The sequence below is a fragment of the Muscardinus avellanarius genome (genome assembly GCF_963383645.1).
Source record: "Muscardinus avellanarius genome assembly, chromosome: 5".
NCBI lineage: Eukaryota > Metazoa > Chordata > Mammalia > Rodentia > Gliridae > Muscardinus > Muscardinus avellanarius.
In genome coordinates this window covers 86,097,411-86,124,448 of record NC_137790.1, presented here as the reverse complement: position 1 = coordinate 86,124,448, position 27,038 = coordinate 86,097,411, and the positions used below count along the sequence as shown (strand labels likewise).

Below are 27,038 nucleotides of genomic sequence, written 5' to 3'. Positions count from 1 at the left end.
TTTTTTTTCTCTCTCTCTCCTTAAGCTGTTTATATCTATTCCTCTTTTCATATTACTAAGGAATCCAAGACCCAGGCAAAGAAATTGATTTACCAGAAGTTATTCTATGAGTTAGTGGCAAGACTATGAACCTGGATCTTTTAACTCCCAACTCTGGGCTTTCCCACTCTGGCCACCACCACTAACTGACACTAATGCCTCAACCCCTTGGACAAAGGCAGGCACCTGCCACCTTCATAGCTACCACTGGGCTGATGAAAAACCACAGACAAATGGGCTGCAACTTTGACTGAATCCCCAGCATCTCCGAGCATCATTCTCGATGCCCTGGCCAGCTGATCTATGCCACTAGTGTCCTGGCCCCATTCCCAGCAGATGCATGGAGACACAGGGTGGGAACCCTTGACCATCCGCCTCTCCATGCCCTCTTGAATGCTTCTCTTCAGAACTAATTCTGTGTTGTGGGTCTCCTCACTTTTGCACTCTTGGTGATTTTTGCTCTTCTCCTGTATTTTCCGTCTTTGCCTCTCTCACACCTCTAAAACGTGATCTAGCATCTTCATCCTAAAAATCACTTTTAATTTCCCTGTTGTGTTTTATTCTACTGTCTCTCTTTCTCCCTTCCACAGTCAAATTTTAGCACAGGGGAGTAGACATTCATGTCTTCACGTTCTTTCCTCTCTTTTGGAGCTGGATTTAGAAGAGAATACCATTTACTGTACAAACTTGGAAATAAAGCACCATTTGAATATTAAATAGACTCACACTCAGATACTCAGGAACCATAAATCAGACTTTAACTAATATTTATAGATATGATAGGTTGCTATTTTTGAAATTTTATCTGATGTATTCCTCATTCTTAGGAATTAATTTTCCTTGCCCTGCGGCTCCCAACCATTTGGACATAGAACGCTTATTGTTTTAGGTAAAGGATGCATAGGCTTTGACTTTTGAAGGATCAAAGCAGAAACAAAGGTCTAGAAACAAAGATTTTCATTAGAAAATGTAAGTGTTGTGGTAAGAATAAAAGATGCATAGGTTTTAAGAAATCAAAACTCATAGTGCTGAACATATAATATTTTTACTATAAGACACTGAGAAGGAAAGAGGCAAGGGCAGTTAGTTTCCTGCTTCCCAGGAAAAGCTAAAAGCCATTTGCAAGCACAGTGAAACTGGAGGGAGGGAGAAGGAAGAGAGAGAGGACAGAGGAAGAGAGCCTTGTTAGAGACTTTAACACAAATGGGAGGCTGTTCCCATGCGATTTCAGAGATGACAATGGAGACGTAGGCCCTGCCCTGCGCAGCATCCATCCCGGGAGCCTCCTCCTGGCTCTAGGAGCTGCATCACGAGCTATGACTGCTTCAGCTTTCTCGACAATTTCCTCTCTTCAACTTCTGAAGCACTCACTTTTCTTTTTGTTTTGGATCCTTCTTTTTTCTTTTCTTCTCTTTCTGCCTTACTTTTGTCCTTTCTTTTCCTCTATTTCTTTCTTGGAGCTTCTATTTTTTCCCATGCCTTCCATATTATATACCCCTTGGTTCTGTTTTCTTTTCTGCAAATTTCCAGTGGATGACACTCACTACCCCTAACATCTCCTGACTTGAGGGTTTGCTCATAAACTCTCCAGACTCAGAGAAGCTAAGCCCTAGCCTCCGTCCTTCACAGGATGGAGATTTAGTTTCATTAAGGCTTAAAGGAAATCCTTTATCCTCAGCCCCTTGTTCTGGAACTTTGGTAATGTCTGCACTGACCACGTGCTTGTTAAGTCCCTATTCTTCAACCCTGTATCTTGTCAGTCACTAAGCTGATGTTAAATTGCTAAGAGAAGCGGGGTACTGTAACTTCCCCCCTCCGTGTCCCCAGATGATCGATGTGTAACCTCAGTGTCTCAATATGTCACAACACAAAATCCACATATCTAGAGAAAAATAAAAATCAGAAATATAATAGAACAAAGATATGATAGTTCTCGAAACTGGTAACATACAAAGTGCAAACGTAACTTAGTATTCTTTTAGCTCTCAATACTGTAAAAAGCATGACACAAAACCAAAGAATGATACAAACCTAGAACAATGGCAACCATGAGAGTGTCTCATGGAGAGCCCTTAAGCTCTTATTCTCAGGCTAATTTGGGTTATCTCCTGTATCTCCATGCTTGCATATCTCAAAAGATGCCATAGGCCAAGCTCTGCTGGATATACCACTTAAATGGAGTTACACCCCCTATCCCTGGTCTGCACAGTTACAGCCTCGGTCTGGTGGGTTTTCCCCATCTTTTCCCAGGATGATGCTTCCTGACTTTTCTCTCCAGCTTTTCCCTTCCTTCTACTTCCTCCACTGTGCTGCCTGCCCTTGGACCTGCTGAATCCACAATTTCCAGTGGGTGGGACCCAGAAATTTACACTATTAACAAGTACCCCCTGGTGATTCTAATATACCCCAGGCCTAAGAGAATCATGACTGCAGGACAGAACCCAGAGTATGGCTTTTGAGATTCTCTCAACTCTTCCATTACTACTGCCCCCATTCCACCCATGCCCCGCTTCCCTGCTTTGATAACTTTGCCCTCCTTCCTATACTCCAGAGAAACCCTTGAAGCATCTGTAAAGCCATTTTGACCTCCTCCAGCCATATATAATCATACCTTCCTTTAAGCCCTAATGAAACTAAATCGCTATTCCTCTATGATACTCAACTCCTTTTGCCAGCTTAAGACCTATATGCATATTTTCTCTTTATACTTAAATGACAACCTTTATTTCATACTTGAATACAGGAACACACAGCCTCTGGGAAAGAAATGTATCAGTAATCAACTCGTTTCCACTATACTTCTTGGATAATGTCCAGGTTTCAAAACTTGTTTTTTAATAGGGGAGATTCTGGCTTAACAAGGATGCTGGCATTTTCTTCAAAAGGTTAAAACAAATGAACACACTTCAACAATAACAACCAAACTCCCAAATCAAGGCTATTGGTTATCCACAGGTTTATTTCCACTTGAGACCCCTGACAAGAGAAACAATGCAGAGGCCCCTTACAAAGTAGCAAAGCATGTGGTATTAAATATACAAAATATAGCATTCTCTACATGTACCATTCATTGGTATAGGAGTGTGTTTGAATGAACCCATTGGAAAAGTGGATCCTTCCCAATCGTTCTCTTGAAATCCATCTCAGGAGCTTCTCTGGCTGCCTTTGTCTCATCATGGAGATTCCCAGGGGAGAGAGCTCCGGGAGAGAAGGAAGATAGTAGGATTGTGACAGCTGGGTGGCTGGTAATCAAGGAAGGGCTGGGGCCAGAGCTGGAAAAACCTTGAAGGGATCCCATGACTTCTGTTTACAGATGGGGAAACTGAGGCTTGGAGAAGGAAATGATTTGTCAAAGTGGGGGCAGAGTGAGGACTATAGACCAGGGATCATGACTCATCTCTTTTCAATGCTTGTCACTAATGAGTCTCTGTTTCCCTTGACCTCTGGCCCCTGGAAAATAGAGGCATGGACCCCTCTACTGCATGGGCATCCTGCTGAATGGATTCAACACCGAGCTTGGGCCCAGGACTATAGGACAAATGACAGCATGCAGGTGACTCCTAATGGATGGAGCCCACCATTTCTTCTATTTTACTGCCCAGAAGCACAGTGGGGCACAGTGTGTGTCTTCTCTTTCCAAGCAGCAGCGAAGTTTCCACATTGGGGATGAGGATCAGGTAGTCTTTTTTCATGATACATTTCAGGGGCAGAAGATTATTTCCTTCTTGTCAGTAGTGGCAGGTGTTGACAACTTGCAGTGTCAGCTGGGATTTGAGGGTGGCATATGGGTCCAAATGCTATGTTCTGAGTCAACCGTAGAAACTTAAGGGGCTTGGGAGCCTCCCCTGTCACCACAAACCTTCCCAGCTTTCTCTTTGTCTTTTAACATTCCTTTAGTGGAGAATATAAGGTATAAGGCCTGGACTACGTAAGAAGTTTGTAGAAAGCCCAAGAACAAAAGTGCTCTGAAGTATTATACTAAGAGGGAGGGTTCTCTAGGCTCAGATCTCTGTTCCCCAAGTCCACATGGTTTACTCCTAGAGAAGGAACTAGACTTGGTATAGGCCCATAGGGCAGAGCTAGCTTTAGTTCAACATAAGAATCAGGTTTGAGCTCACTTATACCAGTCATGGGGCCAATGGGTTTGATATATGACTAGGAGTGAATAAAGGCCACTGGGTAAAGCTTGCTCTAGAAAGGAGTGCTGAATTGGCCCAGAGACTCTCAGTCCAGCCCCCCCATTGTATTGCTGGAGATAGTGAGGCCCACAGAGCAAATAGGACTTGGCCAAGGTCATGGACCCAGGTCTCTTGCTTCGAGTTGCTTCCCTATACCACACTGCTGCCTCTTGGGGCTCTGGGGCTCTCAGGAGGATGAGCGCCCCTCTAGGTCAGCATGTCCCATTCGATTTGGTCTTGTAGATAACATAGAGTGTGCTGTCAGAGTGTGATGTAGCCTCACTTGGGCTAGGTCAGGGTAGGCGGAAAATCAGCTCACCGTTCTACCTGTGGGGAACCCACCTGCTCCCACACCCAGTCCACATAGTTGGAGACCTTTGTGTAGACTCCATACACCTGCTTGCTGCCACATTCTTCAGGGCCTCCCCAGGACACCAAGCCTTGGACCACCCAGTGCTGGCTCAAGTCATCCAGGATGACAAAGGCTCCACCACTGTCTCCAAGGCATGTGTCTTTGCCCCCCTCATAATAGCCAGCACAGAACATGTTCTCGGTGACACTGTAGTTGCCTGAACGGGACTCATAGCTGGTTTTGCACTCGGCATGCGGCACCACAGGCAGCTTGACATACTGCAGGACATCTGACAAGGTTCGTGTGCCACTGTTGATGATCTCATCCACTGTTACGTTGGGGTTCGAGATGCCCCAGCCTGCCACCAGGCCCAGCATGTGGGGGGCTGGGCCTTCTGGCTCAGGCCTGGGCAGGCAGATGGGCATGACATGGGGTCCCAGGGGCACCGGCTCCTGCAGCTGCACCAGAGCTATGTCGTGGTTGTAGTTCTGGATGTTGAAGTCTGGGTGGAGTACCACTCTGGCAGCTGAGCGGTTGACAGCTCCTGATTTATCCCGAACATCATGCAGGCCTAGGTAGACGGTGACATGATCCTTGGAGACTGGTATCACTGTATTGTCTCTGCGCTGGGAGCGTAGCACATGAGCTGCTGTGAGGATCCAAGACTCGGAGAGCAGGGCCCCACTCCCAAACCACTTATCGTTTGGCACCCTTGAGGTATCCTCCACAACTATTAGGGCCTGCCACGGGAAGAGGCCAGGCTCAGCATTCCGGCCTCCGATAATCCGCTTGACCATGTTTGGCAGGGAGCGGGAAGGCTGACCACACACTGTAAGGAAAAGGGGGAGTGGAGACAAGAGACAGAGACTGGTCAGGACAGCTGTATGAAAAGAGCCACTAAGAGAAAGGTACATCTCACTCACTGTCGATTATGCCACCATGGGACCTTAACCTGCCTGAGTCATGCTAGCTTGGGAGAGCTCTGACAAGGGTCAGTTTGTGTCCCTGTCTTTCTGGTCTTGTCCATCTCCAGTCTGGCCCTCTGTAGCTAGGTCATACTTGGGTCTTCTCCATCCTGCACCACCTCTGGCTAAGACCACTTTGGGCTTGGACCACGTTGAGCCAGGCTATCCCCTGGCAATGGCTACTTCTCCCCTTTCTTCCCTAACAGGATATCTCATATCCCAGAAGTCATCTCTGTTATGGGCATTCAGAGAACTTCTGAAAATTTTCTCTCTATGTCCATAGGCACAGAGAGATGGAAGGAACCTAAAACATCTATCAGATCACAACAAACACGGGACTGGGAACCAAGATACCTGGGGCCCTGACCTGTCTTTTCTATTTTCATGTGATTTTTTTTTTTTTTTTTTCGGTACTGGGATGAAACCCAGGGGCATTCTACCTTTGAACTATATCCCCAGCCCTATTTTTTATTCTTTATTTTGAAACAGGGTCTCACTGATTTGCAGAGGGCCTCACTAAGTAGCTGAGGGTGAACCACGATCCTCTGTCTCAGCCTCTCAAATGCTGGGATTACAAACATGCACCACCATGCCCGGCTTCCATGTGATTCGGAGTCAATACTTTTCTCTCTTGGTTTTAGTTTTTGATTTGCCAAATGAATCAGTTGGCTAAGATCTTCAAGGATCCTTCAAATTTCAAACTTCTTTATGTTTCTTTGCCCACACTAACTCCTATTTATAGATGAATAACACTCTCCAAAGGTTAATAGACTAGCCCAGGGTAACATGGCTATCAAGTTGAGTAGCAGGGCCTTAACTAGATTCTAAGACAATATAACACATTAAGACCATGGCCCTCAAACCTTTTCTTCTCTGGTTTAAAGGCCTCATTGATGCTTGAGGATTGAGGCTTAGCATGTACAGGGGAGGGGAAAGGTGGCATAATCCACAAGCAATGATGCATGGACCTGCTCAGGACCACCCATCATTGCACCCAGGTGCTCTATAATACCTCTGAAGGAAGGAGAAAGGTCTGAGCAAACTTCATTCCATGCACATGCATCACCGGCCTCCTGCAGCCAAATGCATCTGGCTCATGAGCAGAATGTCTTCAGTAGAGCCACCCCGCCCTCGCCCCCTGGCTAAAAACAAGCATGCATGGCCCCTTCCCAGGCAGGGTGCTTGAGCCTGGGAGGTAAGCCTAGTGTGTTCAGGACTCCATCTAGTCACAAAAGGCCAGCTACTGCTTGATCCTGAGTACTTTCAAGAACTCCTTAGAAACCAAGGAACATTGAATTTGTTTGGTGACTTTGGGAGGGCAGGCTTTCCATAATCTAGTGTTTTTTGGATGCTCTTCTGAGGCCGAGTGCTTCTTGCATGATTCTGCAGCACTCTGTCATTCATCCCAGGCCAGATGTGATGGACCTTTGTAACTCTCAGTGGCCTGGCCTTTCAAAGTTGATTACTAGCCTCCTATTACAAGCAGCAGCCTACAAGGTGACATCTCAAGTTGGGCCTGTGACTCGCCTTATGCAACAACTCATCATCTGGAAGAAACATGGTCATGGCTCGGCCCATGGTCACAACAAAGTTCATTGCCAGCTCTGAATGGTGCCTTCCTCCAATCAAGGTTCAAGTGGCATACCCCAGGTCCCAGACGATCAGAACCAGAGGAACCTCAGAGAATAGATCATTAGCAGATGGACAGAGGGTCAGAGAAGAAAAGTGACTTGCTCAAAGTCATTAGTAGTAGAGAAAGTAGTAGATCTTATTTCTCCTGACTCTAGCTTTGTTTCTCCACTAAAATCTGTTTTTCTCTTTGATGTGTTCTTGTCTTTATAAGGTCGAATGATGCATCAAATCTTTGGGAGAGCTCATTGAAATGGGGTTATTTATTTTTTCTGAAATGATAACTCACTATGTTACTCAGACTGGCCTTGAGCTCTTGTGCACAAGCGATTCTCCTGCCTCAAACTTCAGAGTAACTGGGACTACAGATGTTACACCATGCCATTTCATGATGAAATGGGTTATTCTTACTGGCTGCTATAATTCTCTTCCTGGTCTTTCCTGGGACAAAGCAATACTCTTGAAATTATATAGCTCTGAGTTAGGCTGGAGCCAGATTTGGGCTCTAGAGGATGGTAGGTCCTCCTAAGAGAGGGCCCTTAAAATTAAAAAGTGGTATTCAGATATGCAGCATTGCTAGTATTGATATTAAAAGTCTTGGGTTCATCTTTCAGTTTTACTCTTAACTTTCTGGAGGTAGCCTTGCACAGATCACTATGCCATCCTGATCTCCTGAAAGGGTGGACAATATGATGCTAGATGGAATGGCTTTCTCTATCCTGGCTTGCATCCTGATTCCATCTCTGTCTTTCAAGAGGAAAGAATTTGGAAGTTTCTGGCCTGGTCCAGTTATACACCATGGTTCTACCCAACCCTGGAATTTCATGACTCATTGTATCCCAGATGCTTTGAATAAACATAGAGGGAGATAACCATTAAGAGTCATAGAATGTTGTGGATCTCCTGGTCCTACTCCCTCACTTCCAAGGTGTGGAATCTCAGCTTTGGAGAGGGAGAGGTGAAATTACTTACCAAAGGTCACAGGAGGCAGGGGCATGAGGACTGTGAACCGGGCCCCTGACTTCTAATCCAGTACATCTTCCCCTTCCAGAGGCTGCAATGTAGCTTCCCAGCATGGAATCAGCCCTAGCTCCCACCACCACCACATATTCTTTTAACAAAATAGAAAAAACTCCTGTTTGTCACAGCTAAATTATTCTCTTCATTGGGGCTTTACCACCTGGAGTTCTCGAATGTGCTCCTGATCAAGCCAAACTGAGGCGAGTGGGATCACAGAGTATGGGCGTGATGACCTTTCCCTACTCTACCTTCTCACTCCTCCCAAGTTCTTCCTTAGGCATAAGGACCTCTTATGTGAAGTTTTCCTTCCTGGTGCTAACTTCCTACTCTTGGACAACCACATTCAGTTACTTCCTCCTTTTCTGGGGTCCCATTGCATCTGTGATGGTTGAGACCTGATTCTCATATGTTGTTCACTTCATAAGGATTAATGGTAGAAATTTCTCAGCCTTTTCATTTTGATGTCTAACCTAATATCTAGAAGCTTACTGAGTAAATACCAAGGGTTACTAAAATGTACCATTCACAAAATATACTCTTAGTTGACTCAACAACTTCAATTCAGTAGAACACAAAGGCCACACCCTGCTTCCCCCTGCACAAAATTCCTGCTGTTCATGCAAATGTGCATATGGAATCAGGAAGGACAATTAATTTTCAGTATTCTTCAGTGCTGTCTTGAATGGCTGTCATTTAATTACTGTTGTTCTTGATTTTTTAAATTAAAAGTGTGTAAATTGCTGTATTGTGAATATTAAAATTAATTTTGTGGGTTATTTGCTAACCTCTACAACAGTATATATTTTGGGGCTACAATTTTCTAAGTTGATTTGAATATGCATGCAATTTGGAACCCAGGTCTTCTCTACCTCTGAGCTATATCTCCAGTCCTTTTTAATTTTTATTTTGAAACAGGGTCTCAGTAAGTTGCTTGATAAGACTGGCCTTGAACGTGTGATGCTCTTGTCTCACACTCCAAAATCATCCACACTTGAAAGGCTAACGCAAATATTCCCCAAATTTATACACACAGTGGCACTTCCTGTTACCATACAATTCACTTTCCATTTTTAAGGGGAGTCAGTAGATAAACTGTGGGAAAGACAAGCAGAAAGCCTTGCACACATTGCTTTCTGGAAGAACTTACTCTGTCCTATAGTTATGTTATTTATCTTATGTTTTCACTTCCTTTATAGCCTGGTGAGTGCTCAAGGGCAGAGTGCCCTCTTTCTTGATTTCCCTGACATAATAGCAGGTATACACACAAATTGTGCAGGATGAAAACCTGGTGGGAAGGGGCAGAACTGGACAGAGAGGAGATGGCAGGCTCCAGGAACAACAGCACAGGCTGAATACAAAGGCTGATTAGTTTGAGAAGGTGCAAGGATAGGCTTCTCTGACCTTTAACCTTCTGAAGACATCTCTTAAAAAACAATCAAAGCAAAACAAAGAAACAAACAAAAACAATCAAAGCTTTTTTTCCTCTCAACTCTCAATTAACAGCCCAAACACTTGGGGCCCTAGGGCCTGTGTGAAAGACTTTGAGGCAGAAGGTTTGAAGAGTAAGGTACCTGGAAGGCAGGTGGGCAGGCTTCTCCCCAGCACTTCATTCATCCAGACCCCTTGGGCAGAACAGGTATAAATACCTGCATGAGTAGAAAAGGGTGGGAGAAGAGAAAGAAAATGATTGATATGTAGCACATGGAAAAATAGTTTTGCAGTCTTAACTCCTTGGATGTGGATCATTGCAAAAGCTTTCCAAACACTTTCTCTGAAACCATTTTCTCTGAGTCTGCAAACCATAGGATTTTTTTTTTTCTTGCAGTTCTGGGGATGGAACCCAGGGGCATTCCACCTCCAAGCTACACCCCCAGCCCTATATTTTTGTCTTTTTAGTTTTGAAACAATGTCTCACTGAGTTTCAAAGGGTCTCCCCAAGTAACTGAAGCTGTAAACAAAAGGCAATCCTCCAGTCTCAGCCTCCTGAATGCTGGGATCACAATTGTACACCACCACGCCAGGCTCCATAGGATCTTTCTATAATGGTAATCTGACCAGGTCCCTTCTCAATTCAAAATTACCAATGCATTATTGATCTTCTCAAAAATAAACACCACATTCCTCATTACAGTGACCAGCTCTGTGCAGTCTGATGCTTGCTTGACTGAGGTTGCTCCCCTTCCTCCCCTGCCCAGCGCTGCCCATCCCAGGCAGGTGTCTCCTTCTCACTAGTCACTGAAACCTTGGTTCTCACAGCTCTCTGTAGCACATATGCCTTCCCTCCCTTCTACACTTAGACTCTTTAATAAGTGTGCATTGTCTCAGTTGAGTTTCACAGAAGTGAGAGCTTGGACATGGAGAAATTAGAAAGATTTTCTTATTGCTCATATGCCACAGAGGCAGGGCAGATGGGCTTTCCCTTCTCTGAGAGGGTCCCTTCCTGCTAGGGGCTGTGGGTATGTGTCAGGGTGTTAGGGTACTATGAGTCCTCACTCTTGGGAGAGGCAGGGCACATCTCCAAGTATTTTTTCTCTCAATTCCTCCCAAGCCTTCACTGATGCCAGTGGACTGCCATTGTTGATCTTTTGCCCTTTGGCATGTGTGTTTTGCCCAACCCTTGGGAGCAGCCAGGAGCCTGCAGGTGGTGTGGATGATGTCTGGATGGATGGCTACAGATGAGCTGGTGCGATGGTCAGATAATACATTGGGCCACCTGCAAGACAGATGAGACTGTTCCTCACTCTTCCATCCTACCTGGACTCCTGTGTACAACATAGGAAAGACATTTGAAGAAAGAACTATCACCAGGCCTGCAGAGTGGCTCTGACCTGGTCAGAGTTTACCCTCAGCCAGAAGCCATGGCAGAGAGATTGGCCATTTCCTAAAAACCCCAGCTCAGCGTCAGGCAACAGGAAGAGATTCATTTCTGAAGATTCTGGGCTTCCTTTAAGTTCTCATCTCCCAAGTTGCATCATGCATGACTCCTTTATGCTTTACCAACAAGATCTATACTCAACATAATCAGTGCTAGATTTAAATTTAAAAAAAATAAAATAAAAAGCCTGGGTTCTGGTCTCTGCATCTTTAAATGGACACCATAACATGAGGTCATGAGGACTGAGAGTCAGATGATGTGATGTGTCAGAGGACACTTTTTGTATTATGAGGCTCTGTGTACTATGAGCAGTCATTCCTCATGGAATTGTCTCAGTCCCCAGACTAACCCTGGGTCCTGGAAGGTTAGTTAGATACGATTAGAACAGTTTAGTATGATGGGCTCACCTGTGAGGTTTTGCAGCATCTTGTAATAGGGCTGCTGGCAGGAGTATGTGATCTCAGATTTGTATGTGGTGAGGTTGTTCCTTGTGGGGAAAGTGACCAGTCCATGTTCCAGCTCTGTGGGGGCTCCACAGTCTACAACTGAGAGAGAAGAAGTAACTCTTAACAACCTTTTGCTCTTCTTCTTGAAGCCATATGATGGATCTTTCTGATACAGATAAGCATTATACACTGCACACAACTCCAGAAAGTGATGTTGCAGTGTATCTGAATGAAGCCCTTGAGACTGTATGGGGTACAACTTGCACATTTAGTAGAGGCCCTGCCTTTGGGGTTCTCCATTATGGTCTGATTCTATGGTCAGCTCACCCAGCTGTCAATTTCGGGGTAGGGGCAGATCTGCTGAGATTAAGGGAGACCCCAGTCTCCTCCCTACTATAGCTTCTTTCTTTGACTTCTAGTTCTATTATGTAATTCTTTCTGCTTTCTTTGCCCAAGCATGAAACCTGTGTCTCAGCCACAAAATTATGGCTGTCCTGATCCAGTCCCAACCACAGTCTGAAGAAGAGTGGCTAATGTGCTCACATTGAAGTTTGGCACCAAAAAAATCAAAACAAAATAAACAAAAATCCCAGTTCCTGCATGAGTACACAGCTCCACCCTGCTGGCTTTCCACAAGCATCTCGCTTGGCCACAGAAAGCAGAAAAGGGCCAGGAGTTGACCACATTTTAGTCTTCAGTTTCTCCAGTTGTTGGTAGGTGGATGTTGGGGCTTGTAATAGTTACAGTGTAGAATATAACTAAAGGTACCTGCTTCTCAGAGAATTCTATGGGGATATTTTAGTCTAGCCAGGTCTTAGGGGAGTTGTCAGCACTGATGGAGCCCAGCATGAGTCAGCACAGATTCAGGGCATCTTTTCATAGCCAAATCACAGGACAATGACCCAATTAAGAAATGTCTTTTCAGGAGACTCTTATTTTTATTAATTAATCATTTTGTGTGTCTTAGTATTGTACTGGTGGTGGAACCCAAGGGCATTCTACCTCCAGACTATACCTCCAGCCTCATTTTTTACTCTTTATTTGAAACAGGGTCTCGCTAAGTAGCTGAGGCTGGCTGCAAACCTGTGATCCTCTTGTTTCAGCCTCCCATGTACTGGGATTACAAACATGTGCCACCACTCTTGTCTCAGAGGACTTTTTCTTGTGTGTGTGGTGCTGGGGATGGAGCCTAGAGGCTTTCTACCTCTGGGATATACTCCCAGACCTATTTTCTATTTTATTTGAAAACAGGGTCTCACTAAGTTGCCGAGAGCCTCACTAAGTAGCGGAGGCTGGCTTCAAATCTGTGCAATCCTCCTGTCTCAGTCTCCCACACACTGGGATTACAAGTGTGCACCACCATGCCCAGCTTTCAGAGGACTTTAAAAAAAAAAAAAGCTGATTCTCATTTCTAAGGAAATCCTAATCTTAAGTATAATAGCATATGCCACAGTTGAAGAATCATAGAACAGTCATAAAGTTTCATCATTGGAAAGGAATTTGTGTTAGGCAATCAAGAATATCTGCTTTGGTTTATAGATACACCCAGGAGGGAAACTTAGCTACTCTGACGTCACCCAATGAATTACTGTCAGAATAAGAACTAGATCTGATCTTGAACTCAGTGCTTTTAGTAAATGGTACTGCTAATTCCTAGGGCTCCATTTCCCTGTTAAATGGATATATATATATATATATATATATATATATATATATATTATATATATATATATACACACATATATATGTATATATATATGTGTACATATATGTATATATATGTATATATGTGTGTGTGTGTATATATATATATATTATATTGCAGTATGGGGGACTGAACCCACGGGCATCTACCTCCAAGCTATATCCCAGCCCTAATTTTTATTCTTTTTTTTTCAGGTCTGGGGATGGAACCCAGGGGCATTTGACCTCTGAGCTATACCCCCTGCCCTATTTTTTATTATTTAATTTGAAACAGGGTCTCACTGAGTGGCAAAGAGTCTCACTAAGTAGCTGAGGCTGTCTGAGAACCACAATCCTCCGGTTTCAGCCTCCCAAATGCTGGGATTACAAGTGTGAGCCTCCACGCCCAGCTTATTCTTTATTTTGAAACAGGGTCTCACTAAATTGTGAAAGGCCTCACTAAGTAGTTGAGGCTGGCCTTGAACCTGTGATCTTCCTGTCTCAGCCTCCCAAGTACTGGAATTACAAGCATGCACCATCACACTTGGCTCATATACTAGATTTTAGTTGGTTCATGGGTGATATTAGTTCTTGGTATTTCCAGACCTGGTAGAATTTTCAAAGTCCAACCTCCAATTTTTACCTGCTCACCTTGGGGGGACTGAGAGGAACGATATACCCTGAGTGATAGTTAGACATTGTGATTTTAACTTCAGGATTTCAAATTCATCTTCTTGATCAACTAGAGAGTAGCTAATTTAAAATATATTCCATAGCCGGGTGTGGTGGTGCACACTTGTAATCCTCGCACTTGGGAGGCTGAGACAGGAGGATCACACAGGTTCGAAGCCAGCCTCAGGTATTTAGTGAGGCTCTCAGCAACTTAGTGAGACCCTGTTTCCAAATAAAAAAATAATAATAAATAGGGCTGGGAGTATAGCCTGGAGGTAGAAAGCCTCTGGTTCCACCCCCATTACCACCAACACACACACACACACTATATATATATATATATATATATATATATATATATATATATATTCCATACCAAGGCCCTCAAGTTGGAGGAAAGGGATGAAGTAAGAGAGTAATTAGAGGCTAAAACCAAAAAGTACTAGTTTTTTTTTCTTGGATTCCAATCCTCCTAGACAATTCATTTATATTTGCTTTGATCTCCCAAAAGTAGAGAAACTCTTCTATTTTTTAAGGTAAACATGTGAAGGTTAATGTCAAAGTGACAAAAGGTAAAAATTGTTATTTAAAGCTATAAACAATTTTATTTTGTTGCTAAGACTCAAAGCAGATTTCCTCTCATCTTTAGGAGATGCCCTTAACTGGTACTCAGATATTGGTATCCCTCTTGTCTTAATTTTCTAGCTGTTCCTTTGGCCTGAAGTATCCTCAAGATGTAGCTACCTGATTCCCTGTGGAGGAATTCCAGGGTTGGCCCTGGACTTAGGTGACTGGTGCTGGCAGGGAGATGTTTTCTGGGTAGAGAGGCTGCTTTCACTTTGCTTTAGAAAAGCCATTCAGGGTGCAGCAATGTGTGTGTGTGTGTGTGTGTGTGTGTGTGTGTGTGTGTGTGACAAACACTGGAAAACAGAGGGTCATGCTGGCAAGTGAGTGGGGAAGGGATATATCCTCCTTTGGAGTATACAATGATAGGTAAAAATCCATGAATCTTTCAGACCTGGAGGCCAGTTCCATTGCAAGGACCTGAATAGCTATGTGTGCACAATCAGCATGTGTCAGATCTTGCATCCTCAGCAAGCCTACCTTGGTTTTAGGAAGAGCTCTCTAACACTTTCTCTAGCTACTTTTACACCCTGGCATCCAAGAACCCTTGTCTTCTCCATTTCCTTGGCTTCCCTCACTCCCGATTCTTTGGTGTGGATGGTACCAAACCACATCCAGTCTCCAATGTCATGTCTTACTGCTCTTTATTTTCCTCCAGACACACTTTCCTTGGCTGGCCTGCAGTTCTGAGTATGTTTTACCATAATCTGTAGTTCCTAGAAAACTGCATGCAGTCCGTTCAGCTTGGCACTCAGGACCAAGAATTGAGCCCCAGCCCCCTTCTTAGCCTCATCTTTTCTTTCTGAGTGCACCTACTCCAGTGCCACCAGGCCTTTCAGTGTGTCAGTTTCTTCCCAGCTGCCTTCACTTTCAGGACTTGCTAGTGCCATTCCTGATGCCCAGGGCACCCTGTATTCATGAGTCTACCCCCAAAAGACTTTATCAAACCCTACTTCTTGAAAATCTTTTCTAATCCTTCTAACTGGACAGGGAAACCACCTTGATCTAAAACTCTTGATATATCTCTGATTTTATGTTGTATATTACACTTTTGGGGGGCACATATTACATCTTCTTCGTAAGTTGTGATTCTCTCTACCACATTGAGCATGTGTCAGCTAATGCTTGGTGGGCTTGTGACATTTACTCAGCATATACTTGTCTTCAGTGGCTAGTCCATCTCTTCTCTCAGTGTCACCTCCACCTGAGGGTACAGCTCAGTCTCCAGACTGCACATTGTCCACACTTGCAGGATTCTGCACTTGCCAGGAGGCCCTTTCCTTGGGTGGTTATAGTCTAACGCAGGGGGTTCCCTGATATGTATGTCCAGATCTTGCTCAGGCGGAAGCAAAGCTTCCAGAATGTAGGCTGCTCATCCTCAGTCCTTTCTTTATCACTGTTTATGACCAGTGATGTTCATGTCCCCAGAGCTGAGGGCTGCTGCATTCATGTTTGATTCCTGTCTTTCTAAAGTGTTCAGTGAATTTTAAGAAACAAAACTTGTAAGCCCCAGAAGAAATAATGTCTAATGATGACATTTCAGCCCTATATGAATGGAAAAGATACTTTGGGGCAGCCAGTGTGAAGGACAGTCTGGGACTATTGAATTTGTACCATTCTGAGAATTTGGCAGTGGGGAGGGGCGGAATAGCTCTGGGGCCTGGGGTCTCCATGAGGATCCATGCTTGGATGTCTCTATTGTGTGTGGTTCCCACATAAAATAAAATATCCAGATTCTCAAAAATGTACACTATATGAATTATTATTCATTTTACCTACTCATGATTAAGAAAGTAGCAACAGATAAAAAGTTCAAAGTCATGAAGTCACTGGTATTCTGGCCCATTTAAATTTGAAGTATGGAAAGCATTAGAAACCAGGGCCAACTTTGATCTGGTCAGCACAGTACCACACAATTGTATATTAAATCTTGTGTTTTTAGAACCAAAGGCATTTTTCCTTTGAGAAGAGTACAATCCACTTAGAAGTCCTAGAAACATTGCCATTGTCTTTCCATCATTTTCTGGAGTGATGTTTGAATGGTGAGTAACCCCTCAAGGGATCATTTGTTCTCATACACACAGCAGCATCCACTGCTGGGGCTCTGTTGCTTTGCTCTGCACCCATCTGTACTGAAATGGGCGATGAAGTGCTGATGGGTGGGGAGAGGGGAATGGCTCTGGGGCCTGCAGGGCTCCAAATTCGATCCATTCTTAGATGTCTGTACTGTGTGGGGTTCCTGTGTCATTCACTCTGTAACTTGCTCTGACTCGAGTTCACTCTCCAAATCCATTTCGCTTTCTGCCGCCATGATGAAGCCAAAGTGGGGCCGGCAGACACAAAGGAAGGAAGCAGAGAGAGGGAGAGAGAAAGAGAGAAAGAAGGATGAGAAAGGGAAAAATCAGCAAGCAAAGCAGAAACAGTTCATGCAGGAAATACAGAAATCACTCCACCAGAACTGATTAAGAATGCACAGTTTAGGGACAGCCAGTGAGAAGGACAGTTTGGGATTGTTGAATTTGTTCCATTCTGAGAATTTGCACAGTCATACATCCTGGATTATGGGGATTATGTATTCTGCCCCTGCAGAAAGGCTTGCATTCATCTGGTCCAAATGTTTATTTCACAGATAGCATTCAAAGTATAGCAGGGCTTGTCACCACAGCAAGGGGGAGGCGGAGCCAGCAACAACCCATATTTGCCACTTTAGGTTCTGGTGCATATTTATTTATCATACATTTTACACTTCATATCTGTTCCCAGCCCCTTCCCCCACAATCCCCTCATCCTCCCCCTCTCCTAAAAGACTCTAACTTCTCATTGTCATTTTAGCAGCTTCCCATGATTTAGCATAGTATATGGTCCACAGGGATATTCAAGGGTATGTATTGAGTAAGCAAAGAGCTGGGTATGTCTGAATAAGAGCTCTAAAAGTCCAGACCCATGGTGCAAGGGTTGGGTCATATTTTCTTAAATACAAAATGACAAGACATTTTGTTGCATTTGAACATAAGTCACATATAACAGTATTATTCAGTACAGTAGTGTTTACTCTAGCGATGCTTCCATTGCAATAAAAAGTTGTGTGTTTTTTTTTCAAGAAAAATGTATTAATGTTTTTTGCTTTTCAAAGGTGTAAGTGAGAAATAATGAACCTCTTGGTAGTGAGTTGTTTGGGAAGAAATAAATATTTATTGAGCTTTTATTCATTTTTAGCACTCCATAGCTATGGAATATATACACTCAACAAGTAGAATCTACCTTTGAATCCGGAACTCCCTAATCCAGAGTGTGAGTCTGTCATGAACACCTCAAATCCTCCTTTCCCTTCTTCAAAACCACCCTTGCTTTGCCCTGCAGAGTGTTTGGTTCAGGACCCAGATATAGTACTACACATTGAGCTATCTAGAGAATCATTTGTGTTCCTCCTGTATGCACTTTGCATTTCCTTTCTGAATTCCTTACTGAGCTCTGTATGGGCATTCAGTAAATGTTGAAACTTTTTATTAAAGTCATAAAAGCCCTTCATTTCCCACATGGTCCTGACTGCAGACACATTATCATATTAAAAAAAAAAAAAACACCTTCTGCTTCTAAGTGCTCCCTAGGATTGGCCCTAAGGGAGCCCTACTGCCAAAGAGTGCCCCAAGGAGCAGCTGGAGAATATGTCTGCTACTTAGATGGGAGCCATTTTGGAGAAAGGGAAGAGAATGGCACTCCATGAAATGGAGATGGATGTAATCAAGCCTAATTCTTGACTCCCCACTTCTCCATTCTAAAGCAAATCCCTCCCCCTTTTTTCCTTCCCTGACTCTTTGTTACTATGAATTTTCTTATTACTGTTGTCATACATACCTTTTTACAACTGTGGTCTTTCACTGAAATCACTATTGGTTGGAAATTTGTATTTTTATGACACTCAATAGAAGATCTATATGGACTATGTTATTTGGAATCACTGGTATACATTGTTAGTTCTTTATTTTAGAGATGAGGAAAAGGATCTTGTCAATAATTACAGAGGGCAGGGGCAGAGCCAAGGCACAAACTCTGGCTCCTGAGAGCCAGTGAAGAGCTGTGTTCCCCATTTCATATAAGTCCACTATGCCAACCCATTAGCCATTCCTGCTAACCCAGAAGACTTAGTGGACATGGATGTTGACCATGAAGATTCTTCAGCTCTGGGGACCAATGCCAAACTATTTTCCTGAATTAGTAATTATCAGAGCTAGTTTCAAATCTGGAGAAATGCTATTATCTTAAGCAAGTCTGGCAATCTGTTCACAAACTGTTGTAAAAATGGTATTTTGAAAGTAAACTGGGTCCCACAAAAAGTTTGTTTGGGGATCTGAAAGTTCTTATTGCTAAAAGGGGCCTTAATACTCTTTGTGCAACTCTGGGTCTGTTGAGGTCAACAGGGTCTGTTGATTCTCAGCCCATCCCTCTTAGAGAGCTCCTGCCAAGTTCTCATCTTTGCATAGTCTTAGCTCTGATTTCCACCAGCAAGAGGGAATCCTTATACCAAGCCCATTTGGTTTTCTTACCTTTACAGGTGGGAATCGGGTTACTCCAGGTCCCATCCTTCAGACACTCTATCTGGAATGTGTCCATGTCCACATTATCCTGGGGAGAAACCAGAAAAAAAAAAAAAAAGAAAAAAAAAAAGAGTAGAAAGAAGGAAGTGTGGAGGTGAGTGGTTGTTTCCCAGAAAAATTAACTCAAATTCCAAACCTAGATGTCCTTAACTGCTGATTTTCTTCTCAGGGCCTCCAAACGTAAAGACAAGGGAAAAAGAGACACTAAATTCACATTCCCCATTCATATCCTATGTGAAAGAGGGACTTGGGCAACCAAACTACAACTCCAGTCCTTTGTATTTTTTATTTTGAGACACAGTCTCACTAACTTGCTGAGGTTTGCCTATGATCCTCCTGTTTCAGCCTCCCAAGTACTAGGTGGGATTATGGGCATGTGCCACCATGCCTGGCTAGGAGATGATTTAAAAGAAAAAAAATTAAAGCTAAATAGGAGAACCACTGTTTCAGAGGGTGAGAGAGTAAAGAGTACCCATGTACTACCTTTAAAATCTCTGCTTCACCAGGCATGGTGGTGCACGCTTGTAATCCCTGCACTTGGGAGGTGGAGACAGGAGCATTGCACAGGTTTGAAGCCAGCCTTGCTGGTTTGAGAGACCCTGTTTCCAAATAAAAATATAAAAAATAGGTGTCTGGGAGTGTATCCCAGAACTCCAGTACCATGAAAATAAATAAATAAATAAATAAATAAATAAATAAATAAATAAAATCTCTACTTCCCTTTCTAGGATTTCATCCCTTCCCATAAGCCTGATAACTTTTGTTAAGTTGTTATCTCTGATTATAGAACTTTATGGAATATATATATATATATTTATATATTTATATATGTATGACCCTATATATATATAATATAATATAATATATATATTGGACCCAAATATGTGTGTGTGTGTGTATTTTTTTTTTTTTGGTGGTACTGGGGTTCCTGGAAGCCCTTCTACCTTCGGGCTATACTCCTAGACCTATTCTATATTTTTATTTGGAAACAGGGTCTCTTAAGCCAGCACATCTGGCTTCGAACCTGCGCGATTCTCCTGTATCCGCCTCCCAAGTGCGGGGATTACAAGTGTGTGCCACCACGCCCATCCTATATATTTTTATATTGCATACATTTTCATATATATTTTAATTCAAGCAAGCCCATGCTCTGCTTTAGAATTTCTGAAGCACTTGGGAGGCTTATGTGGCTGCTAGGAAGCACTGTGCTGGCACCATGCCAGGTTCTAGGAGCCCATCTGCCCTGGGAGGCTTCTGAGAGTTTCTCTGTCCTGGTACCTCCTCTACCCAGACAGGGTCCTGCACCTTCAGCACTTTGTAGCCTGTGTCACAGCCGACAAGCACTTGGTCTTTGAAGGAATATGTGGTTTGCGAGGGCTCAATTTTCCCATGGACAGGAGGCTGTAGCTCCGGGCACTCATTTCCTGGTGAGAAGCAAATGAAAGGACAGCAGGTGAGCAAATCAGAAAGAGTCTGGCAGCAGAGCTCAGCATCCCAACAGCGAGGCCTGGGGAAGGTAGAAAATGACAGGACCAGGTCCTGGAGGCCTGGACCCCCTAGGTCCTGCCATAGATTTACTCTAAAACCAGGAACAAGCCACTTTCCAACTTGGCCTGCTGTTCCTTGTTATTAAAATGAGGCAACTGGCCCAATGATTTCATTAGAACTTAGGGTAAAGAGGAACATTAAGTGTTATTGAATCCAACCTTTGTAGACATATAGTAGACACCCAACATATTTTTGCATTTCTATAGTGATGATTTTTCCCAAGCCTGAACCTTGCACACAAGAACTCCTCTGATTAAATGAAGTATTTTCTTATTCAGCTGAAATTTGCTCACTTGGCCACCCAGGATGACCCCAATTGCCCTTTGTTTACCAAACTCTTATTCAAAGCATTAGAGATCGTGATCATACGCTTCGAAGTCCTCGTTTCCAAAAGTCTAAGTGACAAGAACTTCATGGCCAGGGCTTATTCCTGATACTATTTCCTGGACAAATTCTCTTTTATGTATTTCCTGGCCACTTTCCCCCCAGATGGGACAGTGGCTAAATAGAATAATGTAGGGAGAGCCAGGATTTTAGAGTCTAGGAAGTAGGTTAGTCATGCCTGGCTGGTGTCCATCCTTTTCCTCCTAGAGTTATTGAAGACTTCTTGGGTCAAATGGCTCCATTAGGGTTTGGGCCAGGACTAGCTACATTGAGGGCACTGGAAAATGGAAACCGTGGGCTTTGCAAATCTAGGGCTCCCCAAGGAAGCCAACACCAACATGAAACATTCAAAGCTACTCAGTCCCACTCAAATTCCAGTCCCAGACTTAGAGCCTGGAGCTGAAAGGTGGGGTTCAGGTAAAAGATTTCTTTTTAAAATATCCCTACATGATACTAAAGTGCAGCCAGTTCTAAATCCTACATGTCTAGTCCAAACCCAGCATCATAGGTAACCTGGTCCTGAGTCAGGAGAAGAGAATTTGCCTTGGCCCTAAGTTACCCATCTGGGAGTCTTACCCAGTCCCAAGGCCTGCACTCTATCCTCTCTCGCCCACCCTCCCAGATTCCCAGTGTGGCCTAGGAGGAGAGAAGTTACCTTCAGCCTTGTAGGAGAGCCTCCAGCCCCGGTTCTCGCCTGAGTTGTCACTACGGAACATGATCTGAACACTGTGGCTCTGGGTACTGATGGGTTCTGGAGCTTTCTCTCCACAGAAAGGCCCCCAAACTTCTGGACCAGCTTTAATCTAAGAATAATATTATAGACAAATGGAAGATTCATATCTGAGCAGCTGAGGGAGCTGCAACAGGCATTACTTCTATACTATGCTCCAGAGTTTTCTGGAAGCCTCAACATGAATCCATAGCATTCACCCTCATTTGTAGTAGACCTTCCCAATCACTGAACAGTCTCAACTCCACTCTCTTATTAGGCATTTACAACACCCCCGAAGTGGCCTAGGTAGGTAAATAACCCTCTGCTTAAAGATGAATGTACTATAGCTCCGAAAATCGCAGAGCTCTGATCAGGGCACAAAACAAAGAACCTGAAGACTAGTTGGGAGAGACTAACAATAAATAATAAACAAAATAATTATAGGCTGTTATATAAATAGATGTTATACGATACGTTCATCTTTTTTTTGGTATTGGGGATTGAATCTAGGAGTATTCTGTCTCTGAGCTAACCTCCAGCCCTTTTTTTTTTTCTTCTTAATTTTTTATTTTGGAACAGGGTCTTACTACATTGCTGAATTACTGAGGCCAGCCTTCAATCTGTGATCCTCCTGTCTCAGTCTCCCAAGTACTGGAATTACAGGTGTGTACCCAGCCCATATGTTTATCATTTATGTATTGAAATCTATATAATCCATAGAATTCATCATTGATATACTAAACAATACTATATGTAGCTAAGAACTTTAAATAAATGGTTGAGGAAGACCTAATGATGAAGGGCATTGAATATGATGTGTAGGGCTAGCAGGACCCAAATTGTTTGAAAAGGATGGAAGAACACTTTCTGGATATTTCCAGATAGAAATATGAAATAGATATATAAAATAGCATATCCCAAGACCAAAGATGGGAAGGAAGTCGGCAGGCGTCACATGGCCTAAGGTTGGAAGGGCAGGCAAGGGCCACATTGTGTAAAGGAATTTAGGTTAAACCAAGTATGATCTTGCTCTAATCCAGCCTTTATAACCCTTGATGATATGGGAATATAGATTGTAGAGAGCAAGAACAGAAGAAAGAATACGGTTGGAAAGTTTTCTAGTTAGGCAGGAGAGAGGTAATGGGCTTTGGCCAAGGCTGGAGGCAATGGAAAAGGAAAGAAGGCAATAGACACTACTAGCTGACTCAGAGTCCCCAGCTCTTAGCCCTAGGTCCTTCCTGTACATATAACACCTCTTCCTTTTCATCTCTGGGGACCAGGAGTTCTTAGATGGCATTTGATGACTTCCACAATCTTGGGTAACATCTTCATCCTATCATGAATAGGGATAAAACCTCAAGAGATTAAGTGCCTGGTTGAGGTTCCCCTCCATAGCTCTTGGGAGCCTATGTGTAGTAGTCAGAGTTCTAAAACAGTCCCCATAACCTTCATTCCTGGTGCTACTTTGTGGTTATGTTACATGCAAAAAAAAAAAAAATTATTTTCAGCAGAAAACAGGGAAGAATTCGAAAGCCACCTCTATGTGGTGAGAGACCACTTGACAACAGCCAGAAATAAGACAGGACTTCTTCATTCCTACATGGATCTAAATTCTGCCAACAACAAACTACCTTGGAAATGGATTCCTCCCCACAGCCTCAAGGTAAAGGTCCCTTCTAGTTGACACCTTGATTTCAATCTAGTAAGACCCTAATCAGAGAAGCAAATAAGCCCCCTGGGACTTCTCATCTATAGAACACTGTTAGAAATTGTCATACGCTGTTATGTTGGTGGCAATATATTACACAGCAGTGAATACCCATGGCTTATGTTTCCTGCCATCCTGCCTGTAGCTGAGCTGCCTCTTAGACTCTGAATCCATGTAGGGGCTAGGTATGGCTCTAAGCTCATGAGTTTCCTTTCACAAACTCTTAGACTTCTTTGCTTCTCCCGTTGTTGATAGTTCCCTTTTTATGATATCTCATTTTAGGGCCCTTTATAACTTCGTTTGTGGCCTTTTGTTCTTTCATTCAGCTCTCAGAATTTATTATGTTCTAGTGTCCATCTTCTTGTTTCTTTACAAGCACTTACCTGTCCAGTTGATTTCACCCCTTTTCCTCCTCAGCATCTCTCCTGAGCTCAGATCCCAATATTCCACTTCTACTTGGATGTTACTCTCTAAGAATTGCTAATTTTACTTCCTACCTGTCTGTAACATATCTCTCCTACTATCCCTTCCATGGCTCAAATTCAGGACGTCTTTGCATTTTACCTATACCACTAGAAAAACCCCAAATGGAGTGGTTATTGGCCTGTGGCATTCTCTCTTCTCTGTTTGCCTTTTGCTATAACCTCTTCCCCAAAGCAAGACCAGGCTCAAAATTTATGGGATCCAGTGCAAAATGAAAATGTGGGCTTCTTGTTCAAAATGTATTGAGTTCAAGATGGCAACAGCAAAACATTAAGGCCGAGTCCCTGCTGAGGACAGGACCTTGTGTGATATAAACAGGTTGCATGCTGAGCATGGTAGCACCTGCTTATAACCCCAGCATTTGGGAGGCTGAGACAGGAGGATTGCGGTTCTCAGACAGCCTCACCTACTTAGTGAGGCCCTTTGCAACTCAGTGAGGCCCTATTTCAAAATAAAGAATAAAAAATATGGTGAGGGGTGTAGCTCAGAGGTAGAATACCCCTGGGTTCCATCCCCAGTGCCACAAAAAGTAACAAAAAATTAAACGGGTTTCACATTCATGAAGCTGCATCTATCCCCAAAATGTAGACATGATCCCATGAATCTCTATCTCAAACTACCCTGATGGCCTGGGAGTTAGTTTTGGATCAGAGATGAACCCTAGATTGAATCTGATTAAGCTGGTAGACATTATCTTAAATAATGACATTTTGAGAAAATAATTTCTATGTCCCTTAAACTAGGAAAAGGTGAAAAGCTCAAAATAGCAATTTATCCAATTCATTCAAGATTTTCCAGCATCCTCAGGATAAGGCACTTAAGTGCCTACTGCAGGCTCACCTTGATGTAGTCATAGGGACAGGTCACCTCAGGATGGTCCTCAATGTCAAAAATGTCCTCAAACTGCAAGCTGATCATGAAACCTTCCTCCAGCTCGATGGTATAGAAGCATTCAGAGCTCTTAGGGTAAGGGTTGGGGTAGTCAGGGCTGGTGATCAGGCCGGTCCTCTGTGTGAACAAGTTGTCGCTGCACTCCACTGTGGGAAACAGAGAGAGAGAATGGCACACCCAGGCCACAGCCAGGCAAACCCATGCTTATCTCTCATGGTGTCATCTTTCCAGTGGCCCCATTAGGTGGGCAGGGAAGGAATCTGCATCCCCATTTCACAGATGGGGAAACTAAAGCCTGGTAACTTGCAGAGTCAAGACTCAAATGCAGAATTTCTAAGTCTCTGTCCAGAGCTGTTTATCCTGTGGAATGGTGTGTCTCATCAGAGTCTCTGGTGGCATGGGACTCTGAGAAGGAAGGGTCTAGAAACAGAGTGGTCATGGGGCGAGGGGCATCTGGATCATTTTGGCCCTGCTCTTCCCTTTGCCCAAACTTTATTTAGGTCTCTATTCAAACCCTTCCTTGATCCTCATCTTAGTATAGGCCCCTCACACACACTCTCCAGCCTGGACCTGTCATTTATTTTCCTCACAGTTTAATACACTACCTGACACTGTGTTACATATTCATTTGCTTATTTCCTTTGCCCACCAGGCAGTGGGTTCTCTGAGCTCAGAGATTCTACTTTGCTACCCCACCGAATTTATTATAACCAGGGACCTGGTGTCCTGGGAGCCTGTCTATGAATTAACCCTGGGAGGCACTTTATTTCTCATTGAACTTTTGCCCTTGGGCTGAACCCATCCTAGGGCTGGGATGTAAGCTTTCTAAGAATTTGCAATACTCATTTGCAAATGAGAAAATTGTAGCCCAGTTTTCCCAGAAAGAAGATGCCCAGAAATAAGATGGCATGACTAACTTGAAGTTCCACAGCTGTGAGCTGCAGAAGGAGGTTTAGATAGAGGTCTCTTTCTCCCTCTCCTATCTCTCTCTCTCTCTCTCTCTCTCTCTCTCTCTCTCTCTCTCTCTCTCTCTCTCTCTCTCTCTCTCTCCCTCCCTCCCTCTTTCTCTTTCTTTCTGTCTCTCTCTTTGCCTCTCCTCTCTGTCTCTGTCTCTCTCTCTGTCTCTCTCTATCTGTCTCTTTTCTCTCCCCCAAAGAGAGCTAAAATTGGCTCTCCTATCTCTCCTCTTTCATTTTCTACCCCAAGGAATCTCATGGGGGCAATCTCACTGCCAAGAGAGCTAAAATTGGTCCTTGGCAGTGGAAATCTGACTCTATTTATATATGATTCATAGAAAGACATATAGTATATAAACAGATACATAGAATATCTGAGATATAAGACAACAAGGCTCTTGGACGGGGGGAGCCAGAGACAAAAATAAAAAGGAGATTGAGAAACATTGGTCTACCTGAACTTTCTTAGCCCTCACTGTACTTAGCACAGAGTAGATACTCAATAAATATATATGGAATAAAAACAATAGAAATATAACCCTCTTTAAGAAAATTTCTTTATGTACCTGGTTTTGGTTTATGCTGCTTTATGCTAACAGTTAATATAGAACTTTATTCAGAAACAAATAGGTGTGTGTGTGTGTGTGTGTGTTACTGGTGATCGAACTCAAGGGAATTCTACCTCTGAGCTACAATCCCTGTTTTACTTTTTACTTTGAAACAGGGTCTCACTAAATTGTGAAGGGCCTCACTAAGTCGCTGAGGCTGGCCTCAAATCTGAGATCCTCCTGTCTCACCCTCTCAAGAACAGAGATTACAGACATTCACCACCCATGCCTGGCCAAGTAGTAGTTTTTAAAGGAAGAAGAGAAAGAACTCTTGTCTGCAGCCTTGCCCCTCCTCCAATGATGCCTCCCTTAGCTTGCAAGCAAGACCCCAAGCACATTCTCTTATCCTGGAGACTACTGGCAGTTCCCAAAGGTCACAAGTTCTATCACACCTCTGAATCGTTGTGAAAGTTGTTCTTCCTGCAGAAAATGGACCTCATCTCCTTAACTGTTCATCTCTGTCAAGGGTCACCACTTTCCCAGACCAGCTCAGGTCAGATTGTGATGTGTTCATGTTTCCTTTACATAAATATAGTAAATGTAGTATATATGGAATCTAACTTTTTTTTTGTAGTAATAAGGAATGGAACCCAGGGGCATTCTACCTCTGAGCTATACCCCCAGCTCTATTTTTTTCTTTTGAAACAGAATCTCACTAAGTTGTGAAGAC

General features: G+C 43.4%; 1 protein-coding gene across 1 annotated transcript in view; it reads right to left on the bottom strand.

The window, feature by feature from the left end:
- MASP1 (MBL associated serine protease 1) overlaps positions 1–27,038 on the bottom strand; it is a gene marked incomplete at both ends in the record, with an annotated part of 64,741 nt that overhangs the window by 9,433 nt on the left and 28,270 nt on the right. The window contains 6 exons of the mRNA XM_080696553.1: positions 9,755–9,829; positions 11,466–11,603; positions 19,028–19,106; positions 20,384–20,502; positions 21,666–21,813; positions 24,754–24,950. Of these exons, the coding sequence (XP_080552679.1) occupies positions 9,755–9,829; positions 11,466–11,603; positions 19,028–19,106; positions 20,384–20,502; positions 21,666–21,813; positions 24,754–24,950 (756 nt within the window). The remainder of the gene's footprint in view (positions 1–9,754; positions 9,830–11,465; positions 11,604–19,027; positions 19,107–20,383; positions 20,503–21,665; positions 21,814–24,753; positions 24,951–27,038) is intronic.